The sequence below is a fragment of the Nylanderia fulva genome, unplaced genomic scaffold, assembly GCF_048542155.1.
Source record: "Nylanderia fulva isolate GAGA-0341 unplaced genomic scaffold, ASM4854215v1 Scaffold3, whole genome shotgun sequence".
In the NCBI taxonomy this organism is placed as follows: Eukaryota; Metazoa; Arthropoda; class Insecta; order Hymenoptera; family Formicidae; genus Nylanderia; species Nylanderia fulva.
Window position 1 is genome coordinate 6452476 of NW_028190368.1, and position 15910 is coordinate 6468385.

The 15910-nt window shown below is 32.3% G+C and overlaps 1 protein-coding gene across 10 annotated transcripts in view; it reads right to left on the reverse strand.

Annotated features, from left to right (window-relative positions):
* The window catches only part of LOC114933442 (longitudinals lacking protein, isoforms A/B/D/L), a 246568-nt gene that overhangs the window by 70205 nt on the left and 160453 nt on the right, over nucleotides 1–15910 (reverse strand). Inside the window, exons 7-8 of one of the 10 annotated variants that reach the window (XM_085484438.1) lie at nucleotides 14618–14788; nucleotides 13093–14037 (exon numbers count right to left, since the gene is read on the reverse strand). The exons of 7 other annotated variants lie outside the window; for them this stretch is intronic. In XM_085484438.1, the coding sequence (XP_085340564.1) occupies nucleotides 13781–14037; nucleotides 14618–14788 (428 nt within the window). In that variant the 3' untranslated portion in view covers nucleotides 13093–13780. Of the gene's footprint in view, nucleotides 1–8269; nucleotides 8608–12046; nucleotides 12445–13092; nucleotides 14038–14617; nucleotides 14789–15910 lie in introns of those variants that run through there. 2 more of the 10 variants (XM_085484453.1, XM_085484441.1) reach the window with 2 other exon arrangements.

Below are 15910 nucleotides of genomic sequence, written 5' to 3' on the forward strand. Positions count from 1 at the left end.
CTTTCTTTTTTTTTCTCAAAGCTTTTCGACGTCAGGCACGCGAATCTACGCGTTTCACACGATACTTAATTTCATAATCGGTTCCATTTTATTTTTTAAATCTTTTTGCTTTCTTTTTTTGTTTCATTATCATTACTTCTTGATACACACACACACACACACACACACACACACACACACACACATATATATATATATATATATATTTGTGTGTATATATATATATATATATATATTTGTGTGTGTGTATATATATATATATATATATATATATATATATATATATATGTATGTATGTATGTATGTATATATATCCCTATCTGTGTGACTCGCTGTGATCTATAATCGTGGTAGCCAGCCGAATGATTTCGCGTGGACGCTCTGCGTCGCCTTCATTATCATTGTCGCGGATTCCGCGATAACGAATCACTCGGACGATTATAAAGATCCTTTTCCTTTCTCTTGCACAATCTCTCTCATTCCTTCACTTCCATCTCTGTCCTCTCTCTCTCTCTTTCAGTTTCACGTATTTTGAATCGTTTCTCGAAGGCACATGTATACGGAATTACAAATATTGTCAACGCGACACAATCGCGCCGTTTTACGCCTCTTCTATCATCTCATCATCGTCGTTGTTCATCGTTTTTCTCGTCTTCGTATCTGTTTTACTTTGAATTTAGAACAGAGCTAAGCGAGAGTGCGCAAGCCATAAGTTTACGTATTAAAGAGAAAACTAATTCGATATCCTGCAAGAATATTACGAAGGAAGAGTATACGCGATTCGATCAATAATCATCAAAAGTTTCTTATCTAACATCCCTTCTCCTTTGTTCGTTTCAATACATCATTACATTCACCTAAATCCAAATTAAACCCGATTAACGAGGGAATCAAAATTCTCTTTCCTTGAAATCGATCATATAATAACGTTTTTCTTTTAAATAAAGATAGAGAAAGATCATTAATTAAAAATGTAATATGTCGAAAAAAAATCATAAAAGTTAACCTTGCGTTATAAAATAATGTCATTTGATAATAAAAAAAACTTTGTATAATTGAGGAAAGAAACATGTGCTTTTCTTGCAAGAATTCAAACGTGTAACAAATTCGCTCAATTTGATTGAATATTTATTGCACACACAATATAATTTAATTTAATTTAATTTAATTTAATTTTGTATACAAAAAAATTATTGTCGACCAGCGTATATTTTAAATTTTCAATAAATAAAATGTGAATAATGTTTTAAAATATATATTATAATAATTTCGATTTATATTTATTTTTTTTTTAATAAAAGAAAACATCCACTTTAAAGTTGTAGAAAACATCTGTTCCAAAAATTATAGAATCAAATAAAGAATTAATTTAAATGTAAAATAAAGCAAAAGCATAAAATGCAAAACGTTATTCATGAATCGATATACCTTCAATCAACGAACAAGGAAATAAGCTCACAGAAGAAATCTTGGCACAGCAACTACGATAATAGTCTCTTCATAATTTTATATCTTTTATTCATAATTCTTTCATAATTTTCAGACAGATCTGAGTTCCAATTATTTTCATAAGAATCCGTAAGCCTCGAACAACTTGAATATTAGAGAAATTATTATAGGATAATGCAAATTGATCAAGTTAAATCTTAAAAAGCAGAAAATGCATTTTCTTTCTTCTTGATATCTTTTATATTCTGTTTATTTAATATTTTCATTGCTAAAATTAGAATTAAAACAATTTAAAACTATAATATTTGTAACAATACAAAATTTATAATACTATGTTTAAAATTAAAATGTTTTTTCATTAAATAAAATTTAACTTAAGCTTTTTTATATGTATTTGAAAAATATTTTTTACGTTTTATCGTAATTATATTTGGTTTTGTGTTCTCAAAGAAATATGCAATTTTGATATTTTTTTCTTCAGCCTGATAAATTTTTAAATTTAATATTAATGAAATATTTAAAAATGTGCAATTCAAAATTTTTACAACACAAAAATTTTATTTTAGTTATAACCAGAAGGCACACGCTTTCTTATGAAAAATTTTCTATGAAAATAAAATTTCGATCTACAAGATCCGCGAGATTCTACGTGTTTTGCTAAAGCCGATTGAATCATTTTAAATGTTGAAAAGTTTGTCAATTAAACCAAAGCAAACAATAAAAATAATTTTAATTTCCAAATAATCGTCGCATTTCAACTTTCTATATCTTTTCAAGTTTTTTCCCCATCGTTTCGTTCATTCCTTTTTACCACACAGGAAAATACATTACTACCTTCCCCCAATTTTATCACTATAATTATCACTTTCGTTGCTGCCTATATGACAATCCTTTTTGCTAACACTCACATTCTTGCCTTCGGTCTTATTTAATTTCTTCTCCCTCTATAGTTGTCCTTTACACACACAAATCTCATCGGATCGGCGCGACCACAGATTCTCGCGGGAAAAGAAAAACGCTTTAGGCGCGCGCTTCCTTTCTTTCCTCTTAAAAAAAAACATAGAAAAAAGAGTCGTTAAGAGCTACGATCTATCTAATAGTACTCTTACATACCTAATAATCTAGTAATCTCCGTCGATGACGGCGGTCCGTTGACGTTACCCACATGAGAATCATCTCGAGCACTATGTATATTGTTTCATATAATCCATTTTATATAACCAATCCCGCGTTTACTCCCTAATTAGCTCCCTTTCGACCGCCGCCATTCATCAAGGCCTCGTGAGGCAGTAATATTATCAATTATCATTCAATAACTATGTATCATCGATCCATAATCGTATTTATCGATTAACTCTATCGTCTACCGCATTCTCTCTTTAAACTACGTAACGCCATCATCGTCATCATCATCATCATCGACCGATGATTTCTTCTCTCGTTGTCTTCATCAACATTATCGTCAACATTGTTCCCGTTCTCGTGCATTACGTCTCTATATCTTTCTTTGACTCTCTAGTCATCTTCTCTCAGTTTCATTCTCTATCATATTTCTCTTTCTTTCTCCCTCTTTCTCTCTCTCGCGATAAACTCTTTTCCCTCAATCTTTCTCTTCTAGTTTTCTCTCTGATGCCTTAATCTTTTGTTCGCTTACTATGATACGTATCAACGTGCGGCCGCTATCGATCGATCGGACGAAGTCTGAAAGCGAGACGCGAGATTGGTTTGCAAAAAACCATGCGAATCGCGTTAGTTGCAGTAGCGCGGGACCGAAAGGATAGATTATCAATAGTTATTGCACTTGGACGGAAGACGAGTCCTTCTGGCCTACGATCTGACTCCGAGCTGCGGAGCTGATACCATCCAGGAAGTCAAAGTTCTTTTAATTTCGCGCTGCGCCGTCACAACAAATAATTTTGACTGATTTTTTTTCTGATAAATGTATCGATAAAAAAAATCGAAGATTTCTGCCAGAAAATTTGTTGCCTATTTTTTATCTCAAAAATTGACAGATAATTGATGTAATATCTGCAAATGCAAAGTTTCTCGTTATCAATAAACTAATGACTCTTTGTAGTATTTATATCGAAAAAATTTCTCAAGCTATATTAATTCTCAAGTTAACGTAAAGAAATAATAGTTTTGAAAAATGTTTAAATGTTAAATTAATAGAAACATGTAACAATTTAATATAAAATATAATTTTTCAATGATAGAATATATCAAATATATATTCAATTGTAACAATTCACATAATTAGAGATGTCTTTTAATTAATTAATCAATCAATACGGATTTGAGAATTAGACAATCAGCTTTGCGATACACAGCTTGGTGCCTCTAAACATTTCTGTCGAAAATAATTTACTGAAAATATCCCTTATAAAATTTCAACAAATTTAAAATTTTAGAATATCCGACAATTTATCAAAATCAAATTAATGAATTTTTTTTTGACAAATCGAAGCACACACAATATGCTTCCTGGATGTATACTATTGTCTATAAGGATTCCTCCGTTTGAAATAAAGGCTGCAAGACCTGTAACTCACATCCATATATTATGCAAAAGTTAAATTTTCTGTAAAATATTATGTAATATAGAACAATTGTATTCTCTTTTCTAATATATTTGAAAACTACATAACATTTTTATCAATTTTCTCAAAAAAAATTCAATAAAAAGGATACAAGAATGTTTAAAACTTCAAATAATTGATACGTTTCAAAAACCAAGAGATTCATTAAAATAAGAAATTGTGTTCTCAACTATATACGATCAAAAATGAAAAATACTTATAAAAGTACAATTAATTCGTCTATACACTAGATCAAAATGTTACTTTAAAAATGCATGAGAGAGAACGAGTTGTTCCATATTACAATTCTTATTTTTCTAGTATCAGTATTTTTAATTGACGTTCTTCCGACACGAGTTACAGTTATTATGCGGGGATTGCTCTTGCAGCTTCGTGTGAAATCCGGGAAATTTCAAGGGACGGTACTTCTCTCTCGAGGAGGTAAAGTTCCGCCGTTTGGCTGGAATCGAGACTTCGCCGTCGAGGATCGATCGCGAGCGCCTCCAATAAAAGACAAAAAATAACTAAACCTACCGCTTCGTTCGTCGCGCGCGTTAATCGTCGCGCATACTTAACTGTATACATGAGTTACGAATAGTAGTAATAATAGTAGCAGTAATAATAGTAATAGTAGTAGTAGTAGTAGTAGTATAGTTTAGCTTGTCTCATAAATATTGTCTACAGTATGGAAAGTCGGGCGGCCGTGACGCGCGTATTTGGCGTGGCGTAGGAATATGGGACCTGGTGCCAGGTAGCGTCCGAGTACGTGTATTTAGAAATACCGACCAGACTGTAGATTTTTAGTGGGCAAACAATTTACAACATTTTTCAAGTTCGTGATAACCATATAAAAGGCATAATTAAATGATCACGATCTAGAGTCGAATACATAAGGAGAGATCAAATTAGAACCAAAGTTGATTTAGTCACATAGATCGAATATATTACCAATGCAAGTATTTGTAAAATTTAATTATAAAAATTAATCAAGTCAATCTCAATTGAATTAAATCGATTGAAGAATTCGAATTTTTCCAAGACAAATCAAACCTTGATTAACTGGCTGGAAATTTTTCTCGAACAAATTTTGATCTCCTCTTAATTAATGATTCTTTTAAAAACATTGCCAATGATTGAAAATTTGATAAATTATCTTTTGAAATCAAGGAGAAAATAAAAAAAGAAATTTATATTTGTATTACGAAACAAATATTTTATAATATATTTTGTAATATATATATTACAATACATTATAAAATAAATATTTGATAATATAAAAATGATAGTTTTAGCAAAAGAAAGTTTAGTGAAATAATTGTTCGCACACCTTAATGTTTCGATCTAGAGTCGAATACATAAGGAGATATCACGAGATCAAATTAGAACCAAAGTTGATTTAGTCACATAGATCGAATATATTACCAATACAAGTATTTGTAAAATTTAATTATAAAAATTAATCAAGTCAATCTCAATTGAATTAAATTGATTGAAGAATTCGAATTTTTCCAAGACAAATCAAACATTGATTAACTAATTGGAAATTCTTCTCGAACAAATTTTGATCTCCTCTTAATTAATGATTCTTTTAAAAACATTGCCAATGATTGAAAATTTGATAAATTATCTTTTGAAATCAAGAAGAAAATGAAAGAAGAAATTTATATTTGCATTATGAAACAAATATTTTATAATATATATATTACAATACATTATAAAATAAATATTTGATAATATAAAAATGATAGTTTTAGCAAAAGAAAATTCAGTGAAATAATTGTTCGCACACCTTAATGTTTTCTCACATTGAAATTGATCTGAAAAATGCGATACATCGTACTCGGTACACGGCCATTCGTCATGCCCATCGATCTGATTGCGCACATGGAAATGCAAGAGGAGAAAATAAAGACTCGTGTGTGTGTGTGAAAGAATACGCGAGGGGCCTTAACAAGGACGCTTAATTAAAAGGGGAGTTAATTATACGCTTTATATAATATAAATATATATACTTAAATGCATCGTATAGGAATCTACGTTTGTGTATCTGGCAGTCTGACGATCACAATGCTATAGGAATACCTCGCGGTAGTGTACATGTGTATATGCATATGATATATGCATATACATTTGTATATATAATATATATAAATATTTGTGTGTACGCGGATGTGTGTATGCATATATTCTCTCTCATTCACGCGCGAGTTATGTGTAGATACGCGTGTAAATTACGCGCATAGGATGATTCTCTATTTCTCTCTATGTCTCTTTATTCTGCCTCTCTTTTTCTAGTATGTGTTCGAGTAAGTAAATGTATAGGAAGCATAATGAAATGCGAGGGACGATCCATGCGATTGATACACGCGTGAATCTGTGTCTAATACTGCGATTGCTTATGTGATTGCTTGCATTACTGCGAGGAATAAAGTAGTGTAAATGGCTGTCTTGCCTGACAAGACTGTGAGAAATTTCTTCACCGCTTTCAAACCGTACCTGGCTTTTTTTTTAGCGCTTTTCATTTTTTTTTTTGTAAGCGTGCAATTTTCAGAATAATTTCTAGATCTAAAATTATGTAATAGTACAAGTGATTAAGTTAATAGTACGAATAAATTGTAAAATAACTTAATTTTATACTAAATAAAGCCACATTTCTTATCATTTTAATAATACGTAATTTGGTCGTGAAAATATTCTCCAATTTCGATATATTAAATAAATAAATTATTAATAATAATTTCGTGAAAAATTTCTGAAATAACTTACGAAATGTATGTCTCCAATAAATATTGTATACGTCTATATACATTCTACCAAATATATTATATATTAAAAAGTTTAATTTCATAATAAATTTCGTAATAAATTTTGCCGTGCCAATATTTTCGAATAATAAAAACACGTTTTACTCTCTAAATATTCTAACAAACTTAATAAAATTTTATAAACACCTGCCCGCAAGTTTCATAAATAACTAGAAATTTTTAAATATAAGAGATTACATATTTATCAATATATTTTTTCTAAATATATTAAAACATATCTCTAATGAATTTCTTAGCGAAATAATTTATTAACAGCAAATGAGTAGAATTAAATTTATAACTTCTAGATTAATTAACAAAACTCTACAATTTGTAAAAGTAATTTTTATATATAAAACCGCGAATATTACAGATTTATTTCGCTCTTGTTCCGAAATTGTCGCCCAGAAATTGCGTCCAAATAAATAGAAAAAGCCTACAAAATTCTAGCGCGATCGCCAGTCAGGTCTGAAAGGGGTGAAGTTCGGGCTCGTCTTTGGAGACCAGTCTCCTAGGATCCATCTATTTTTTTAGCGTCGTTGAACAACTGACGCGTACGATACCGTTCTGTCGCGCATATATGTGTATCAGATCGACAGACATTTTTGTTGACGGGGCCGCGTTTTCGAGATCTTCTCGAAATACTCGAACTCTCTCTCCACCCTCTCTTGTCCACCCTTCCCCTTTCTTTCCCTTTTTTTTTTATGTCCCCAGTGAGCCACACGCGCACGGCTGCGCCCGTTTAAAAATATGGAACCAGTGTGACCAGAATGGTTGCTATGGAAGAGCTCCGGTTTACCGGACGGTCTCAGTCCAACCCGGGGCGGGCCCTACGAGAGAAAAATTCTGTCTAACAATCGAACGGACATCCGTTCTCATCTCGATCCCACGTATCACGAATATTACGATCTTAAAAAAAAATAAAAAAAAAAAAAAAACAAATACATGGAATCCATCAGCGACCTCGGGCGCAGATCAAATGGTCTGGCTTCAACGTCGGATAATAAAGTCTCTGGGCCATAAAATGCGTCCCGGGTGGGAAATCGACGCGTTCTCTTGTTTACACGCGGCATATATATCTCGTTACATAAAAATAATAATTAATTAATTATAATCAATCAAAATTGATTCATAATAATAAACCTTAAAAAAAGGATAAAAAAAATATGCATCCAAGATCGAGACGAGGGGTTGGGCGGCTCCCTCTCTCTCTCGAAAAGCAGAAGGTTCTCAGCTTCGATAGTCATCGTAATCATTATCGTCCTCACTGTACATTCAGCATACTTTCTCCCTCATCCCGTTTCGCCATCTTCGAGGTCGTGCGCGAAGAAAATGTGCATCTTCCTTATTTCTTCCCACAATCTTCTCTTCGTTCTTCTCTTCACTCTTCCTCCCGACGAATTGTAATCTTGTTCGCGCGCGACCGCGGCCGAAAATGTTCTCTCGCGTCCCTTATACAAGCTCCTGTTTGTAGATCTTCTCCTTGTGCATTCGCTCCATATGCCGCGCGATGTGCATCTTCTGCTTCGCCCTGTAGACGCAGTGGGGACACTGGAACTGGGGCTCCTTGCCGCATTCCCACTTCTGATGGTTCCTCAGGCTGCTCTTCAGCTTGTAAACCCTGCCGCAGGCCGGACAATTGAAACCCTCTGGATTGGAGGAACCGGAACCGAGACCCTTGCCGAGGCTCGCGCCCGATCGCCACATGATCGAGGGCACGCTCCATCGCTGCCAGGCCGCCGCCCATTTGAGACCGGTGATGCTTAGGTCCTCGGCTGGAACACAAGATCCCCGGCTTTATTAGTATGTGTCCCGCGCGAAACGAACGATCGGTTGCGAGGCGGAATCTCTTTATTTGCATGTTCAAGCGCTCGAGTGGGAAACGCGACCGACAGTGCCCGACCGTCGTTTCCCGCTTTTGGCTTAAGAATTAGAGCTTAGCGGCTAAGGGAGCGTCGAGGACTTTGGGGAGTGATCGATGGCTCTCGCTGAACTCTGCCTCTTCGACGTCCGTCTCTCCTTCCTCCATCTTTGTCTCTTTCTTTCTCTTTCTCTCTCTCTCTCAATCTTTTCCTCGTACTCTCAAGCAGAGCTCCGTTCGTGGATCTTTAAGAAATAATTCGGAGGAGAGTAGATCGAGGTTGAGAAGTATCGTTCGGCTGTTATCCTGGAAAGAAAGCTGTTTCGAAGAGGAGCCACGCTCGATCGCAGGTGCATCGATGATTGGTCATTCGTCAAAGATAGAGAAGAAAAGGAAGGCGTGTCCTTCGTGTCCCTACTTTCGAGCCCCAAGCAGCTAATTATGAACTTCGCATACGAGGAAGGAGCGGTAACTGCGTGTTACGAAAGGAACATCCACAGATTCTAACGAGCCAAACGTATTCTTCGTTAAGCGAATTCTTATCGAAATATTGAGTTGTTGGATGCTAGCAGAATTGGTGTATGTTCCTCTCGATGCGCAAGCGATGAAAGTTCGATACGTAAGTGGCATTTCTATGTACAATACTCGAGAAAGGGTTAGTGCGCATGCTGCTCCACTGATATCGCACAGGTGGAGAAGGCAGGAGAAAAAGAGATAAGAGATGCGAAGGATACTCAAATTGCTCAAATAGCTCTCGCAACGATGCTTAAATCAGCTTAAGAATTTGCGATAAAGTTCGATTATTTACAGAGGAAAAATGTTTCTAAACTTGCCAGCTATTAGGATTTATTCAACCTGCTCTCTGGTCCCTTAATTCATTTCATTATTCTTGCGAATGCAAATTACAATTTATATATGCTAATTGCAGCTCTCGATTCGGCCGCTGATGAACATCAAACTTGACGATCGTATTTGAAATATTGCAATTGAAAATTTACAGGAAAATATTTGCGGGAATTATTGTCTATTTTTTTCAATGTAATCTATAATATAGTATATACAGAGTCTTTTGTCGCCAATTCACCTAGAAATGAATATTATAAAATTTCATATATTCTGTAGCAAAAATCGAAAACTGCAAGGGTAAAAAAAATGAATAAACGATAAATCTTTTGGAACGCATCTGTCGATTTTACAAGACAGCTACAATCACTATTAATCACTAATAATAATCGATTGTGACCACTGCAATTTTTCTAACAATCACGCAAATTAATCATAGAATGAGCTTTGAGTAGCTGATGAGGGATGGGATAGCTCGACTTATAATGTTTTTCATATATAGATTTATTTTTCTCAAACGCAGCGAGCATATGATGGGTCTTAATTGTAACACGTTATCAGTTTAATCTGAAGTTACATGATCGCGCTATGGTCAGACGATGATTAAATTGCTAACAGCGGCACGATTCACGCACTCATTGTGCATTCATATCATCAGTCTTAATGAGTTTATTCTAATTCGTACTTTGTAAAAAAATGTAAAAAAATATTAGTTACATTACACACACTTATAAACTAACGATTTAAAACTAGTCCCTCAGCAAACTTCATCCTTCTTTATTACCTTTTTTCTTTCTGTTCTTTCTTTCTCAGAGAATAAAATATAGATACATTTTCTTCTCATCGGTGCAAGGCAAATCTTCGTTTTAAAACTGGCACTTATTACTTTGATAACTAATTACTTTACGCGTCGGTAAGGCACTTGTTTACGTAAAGGCTTAAGATACAAGAATCACTCCTGATTAATAAATCGATAAAATTAATTTTACAAACTAAAAAACAAAACACAAACACTCTTTACGTAATTGAACGTAATTAAAGCAAATCGTGTTGCCATGTAATAAATAAAATCGCAACGGATCGGAATCAGTCATATATCTTCGAATGCAAAGTTGAAAATATCTTTATATGTACCTAGCAAAACTTACTTTCTAAACATACATAAAGCTCGTCTGAAACTTAATTTTTAACGAGTATTATAGTTAATCATGATAATTATAATAAGTCTTCACACCAACGAGTTTATGTATAACTAACGAAAAAAATATCAAGAAAAAGAGACACATATATGTGTGATATACTATACGTATATATCACTGTATATACAAAGTGCTCGTAACGCATGATTTTTTAAACGTTTTCGACAGTTTAAAAAAATTTATAGAGCGAAAATTCCGTTTTATATAAGTTATTATATGCAATAAAAAAATTTTTTAATTTTTAAATATCAATGTCACCTTGAATTAAATTTTTTAAATGAAATCATTTCATTTTTTATATATAAATCGATTTCTCACAACATTCTGCATAAAAAGTTATAAAGTAAATAGTTTACTAAATATTTCAAAGTTTATGTGAAATTATATCAAATTAAAGTACAAAATATCTCGTAAATTATTTACTTTGTACTTTTTTATACGGGATATTGTGAAGAATCGATTTATATATAAAAAATATGGTAATTCCATTTAAAAAATTAAATGTAACATTAATATTTTTATATTAATATTTTGATATTAATATTTTAATATTAATATTTAATATTTTATAATAGTAATATATTAAAAAAAACATTTTTATATTTTTTTATTACATATGATAGCTTGCGTAAAACAGATTAATTTTCATTGTATAAACTTTTTTAGAAACTGTCAGAATCTTTTCAAAAATCGTGCGAATCGCGCTAAACACTCTGTATATTACTATGTGTATATGATATATACATATATTTCAAGAGAAGATACATCTCTTATTAAGAATGCATTGTCCCTCTTTGAAATATCTGAATATCTCATAAATATAGTATGACAATAAATTTGTTCTTGATATGTTAAAATACCAAAAAATTCAATATAAAGTAGATATAAACATTATAGTAAAAAACGATCTGTTTTAATAATACTTGAAAGAAACTTTAGGAGGATGCTCATTACAATACTTCGTTACCAGGGTTCAAAAATTGCCAGTACATAATTTACGAATATATTATAAAATTGATAAGATATTGAGATTTATCTTTCCACTTCACGGAATTTTCTAATTCAGAAGTCAAATATCTATTGTAAAGTGTAATAAATGTCAATGTTAATTTCTTGTCAATTTCAAGAATATTTCCGGTAATATACCTCATATAGCCATATAAAAAAATCCTTAAAAAATATGACGCATGCAATTGAAGTGCATGCGCAGATCTTTTCTCGCCGTGCGCGACTCGTCTACGCCATCGACATCGCTTTCGTATTCTCTATGATTTTACGTAATCAAAAACCGCTTTTATCCCCCGGCGTCAGTCGCTGGCTAAGAACTCAGTCCAGCTCCACTTTCGGCGTGTACGAATGCAAGTGTTTCTCCAGGGAATCCATGTTCTCCCTGTGCTGACGACGTATGTGGCGCAGCCAGTGTGCTTTGCGCTTGCAGCGCTGCGGGCAAAATGGGCATCTGAATTGCGGTTCTTTGCCGCACTCCCAGTGCGTGTGACGTTGCAGCGAGTCCTTCCTCATGTACGAACGGCCACATCTGGCACAGGTAAATTGGCCGGGCTGTTTCTTGCCGACATAGTTGCAGGCCTTGGGTATCTTCAGCTCGGCGAACGGTATCACCGGCTGCTCTTGCACCTTCCAAGCCTGCACCGGCAGATCAGTCGATTCCTCCATAGATAGCAGGCGGATCAGATGTTTGTTCGCCGTACCTGCAAAAGGGAAAGAAATAGCTTTAGATCAGTTCTACGATCCTGCGTGAAGCTCCGTGAAGCTCCTGAAGCTGAAATCGAACGTGCGACCGATATTCACCCTGGATAAGGTCCTGGGATCTCGTTAAACGGAAGCCGACGGGACCCAATCTTAATTTAATCGAGGAGTAAATTGAACGCTCGAGAGCAAACCTTAAACTAACTACATATATAAATACCGGCATCAATTTCGAAAACAATTTTTCAAAAAATTCTGTAATTTGTTTAAAAGTATAATCCTAAGATTTTTTTTAGAAAATCATAGGATTTCGTGGAAAAAAAACTTACATACGTGAGATTCGGTACTTAACATGTAATATAGCACTTACAGTACAATAAATATGATTCAGGGATAAATATTAATTAAATTATAATTTATAAACATGTAGTAATTTCAATAATTCAAAAATAAATTCGACCCTGTTTGTAAATAGGTTCTCATTAAGGAGCGAACTTAATAAGAAAAAATTTATCATTGACATACACAAAATTATAAATATATAAAATGGATTTTTTTATCACAACTAGCACTTTTTTAATGAGTTATAGCAAGTTTTATCTCAATAATAAGAATTTACAAAAACATCAGACATAACCCTTTCTCACTCATCAAGTGACTTAATACTTTTTATTCATCAATTTACAAAGTAACAAAATAAATAAAATACAGTTTAACGTATACGCTTTCATTTTCTAAAAAATCGGTATTTCTTTTTCGGGGATAAAAGAGATTCTTCCATTTGATTCATCTGCTTTTATACAATCAATTTGCATCAGGTATCATCAAAATATATCATATAATCAAATAATTTTCATAAAAAAAAGTAAAATGGTTAATGATGTAGCGCCTCATATCTGCTGGAATATATTTCACATTATGCAATTATAATTTCATAATAACATAAAAAATCGCATGTCTTTCTACAATCAATTAATGAACTTATATCATTTAACGTAGGAAAAGATCAATGGGACAAAATGAAATAAGATCATTGATTGAGAGAGAGAAAAAAATAACTTTCGATGTCGAATAAAATAAAACACAATAACTGCATATATAAAAACAATTCGATTAGTAGTCTATGGGTGTGAATACGTTTGTCATTCTCAGCATATTATAATTTGTATACACGTATAATCTTTTGTATTAATTATACGTATAATTTGCATACTTTTTCTCTAACCTAATTCATTGTCAGTATATTTAATATCGGTTTAGTATTGGCAAGGAATGTTTCGTCTTCAAAGATTCTGGACATAATGATTATGGACGTGTGATTGTGATCAGTTCCTTAAATCATCGTTTCTTCCCAGTCAAAACAAGAATGGCACATTTAGTGTTAAACGTTTCGGGATGCCTTTTATTGACATGTCGAATGACATTCGCTTTTTGATGAGCGCGATAGTTGCAACAAGCGCATCGAAACTTCTTCGCTTTGCCGCACATCTGGCGATGATTATAAAACGAGCCGGCCGATTTGAAATACTTGAAGCACTTTGGACATCGATACGGTGTGTGGGCGACCATCTCCTTGGGACAACCAAACGGTTCACCTGAAACAAGCGGAAAAAAATGAACTACTGTTCGATTGTCTTCCTAGGCAAAGTATGACACGGCAGGATGTAGAAAGAGATACAATTAATAACTTGACCTGAAAAAAAGAAAAAATAAAAAGCTGCAATTTGTACAAAATACAGAAAATTTTAATCTATTTTTGCTCTTGATCACTTCAATAAAAAAAAGAAAAAAAAAATACAATTTAGCATATATTAAAAATATGTATCACTTACATTTTTAATGTTACATATTAAATAATAAAATTTTGTTACATAATTGATATAAACAATATAACAAAACATGATAAATAAATAATGCTATATTTGTCTATGAAAACTTTAGGCTATTTCGCTTTTATGTTAAAATGTGTAATCGTGTCTCAGCAAAAGTCGGGAAAAAATGAAGTAACGAGTTATAAAAAAATAATGTTTAGATTTTATTTCAATTATACATTACCAGATGTACAATTAGAATATTAGAAAAAATATCAGTTAGCTGAGATGCCGAACGTTTTGTGATAATCACTATCTTAATTGACAAACTTATAATGCACTTGCATGTGCCTACGTAAATTACTTTTTCTGTGAGATTTATAGTTGCAAAAGGTACAAGCGAAGCTGGGATCCTTTCTGCACTCCACGATTTGATGATACCTAAGCGAACCCCAACTCCTGTATCTCTTGCCGCAGGATTCACAGTTATACTTTGCGAACGAGGAAGGATCCGAATGGTTTCTGCGATAATAATCTGTGAAAATACACGAGAAACGAAATATAATTGTTAATGAAGGAGAAGAAAATTTTTTAAAGAAATTATTTCTTTCGAAACAAATCTCGTGTATTAATTCTTTATAGCTTAATAACTAAAGGGACGCCAATAACCTCAATACTATTTATGACAAAATAATTAGATCCGTTTAAAAATATACACATAGTCTTGTCTAACAACTGCTAGGTATAACAGACATGTGTTGACGCTTACAAAGTCGATCTATCGAACATTTATAATATATGATTAAATAACAATAGTCAAAATCTCATCGTGTATATAGAAATCATAGGTAACATTAATATTAATTAAATTAAATAATTTATTTGAATTTAGGTAATTAATTTTGTAATTTAATTATAGTATTTGATAAGAACCAGAACCGATGGTCGAAACGTTGTGCAAATTATTATCAAAATTCATGTCAGTTTGGTCGGAGAAATATAATAAAAAATTTATTCTTAATAACTAAATTGACATAATATTAACATAAATTGATGCATAAATGTCTTCGTCATATGCGTTCGCGTAACAATATTTATAAAAATTATAGTATCTATGAAGCAATTACAGTTAACATGTTTTATGCAAAATAAATCAAATATACATAGACACATCAATTCAGACGTCTTATTTTATGTTTGTTGTCTATAAAATAATAATAATAATAGTCGAAAAAGACTAATAAAAATATATTTCCTGCAGCTATTGAAAAATGTAATTATGATTTATATAATATAAAAATATATATTAATATATCTTTTCTTAATATATATATTAATATATTTTTTTTTTTATTAATTCAATATATCAATATATATTTTCAAAAAAAAGAAGAAAAAACTCGAACGCCAGTGATGAAATACCAAGATAAAAAATTTAAAAAAAAACGATAAACTGGCTAAATTTGTCATTTGTTGATTTTTCATCTTAATATATCTTTTTCATCTTAATATATTTTTTATTATAATAAAAATTGATAATGAATATTTGCGCTTTGTACATTTTTCGTAATCAATTATTATATTGAAAAATCTATATATATATATATGCAATTCTTAACTTACGTATACAAACAAAAGCAAACAAATATCAAAACTT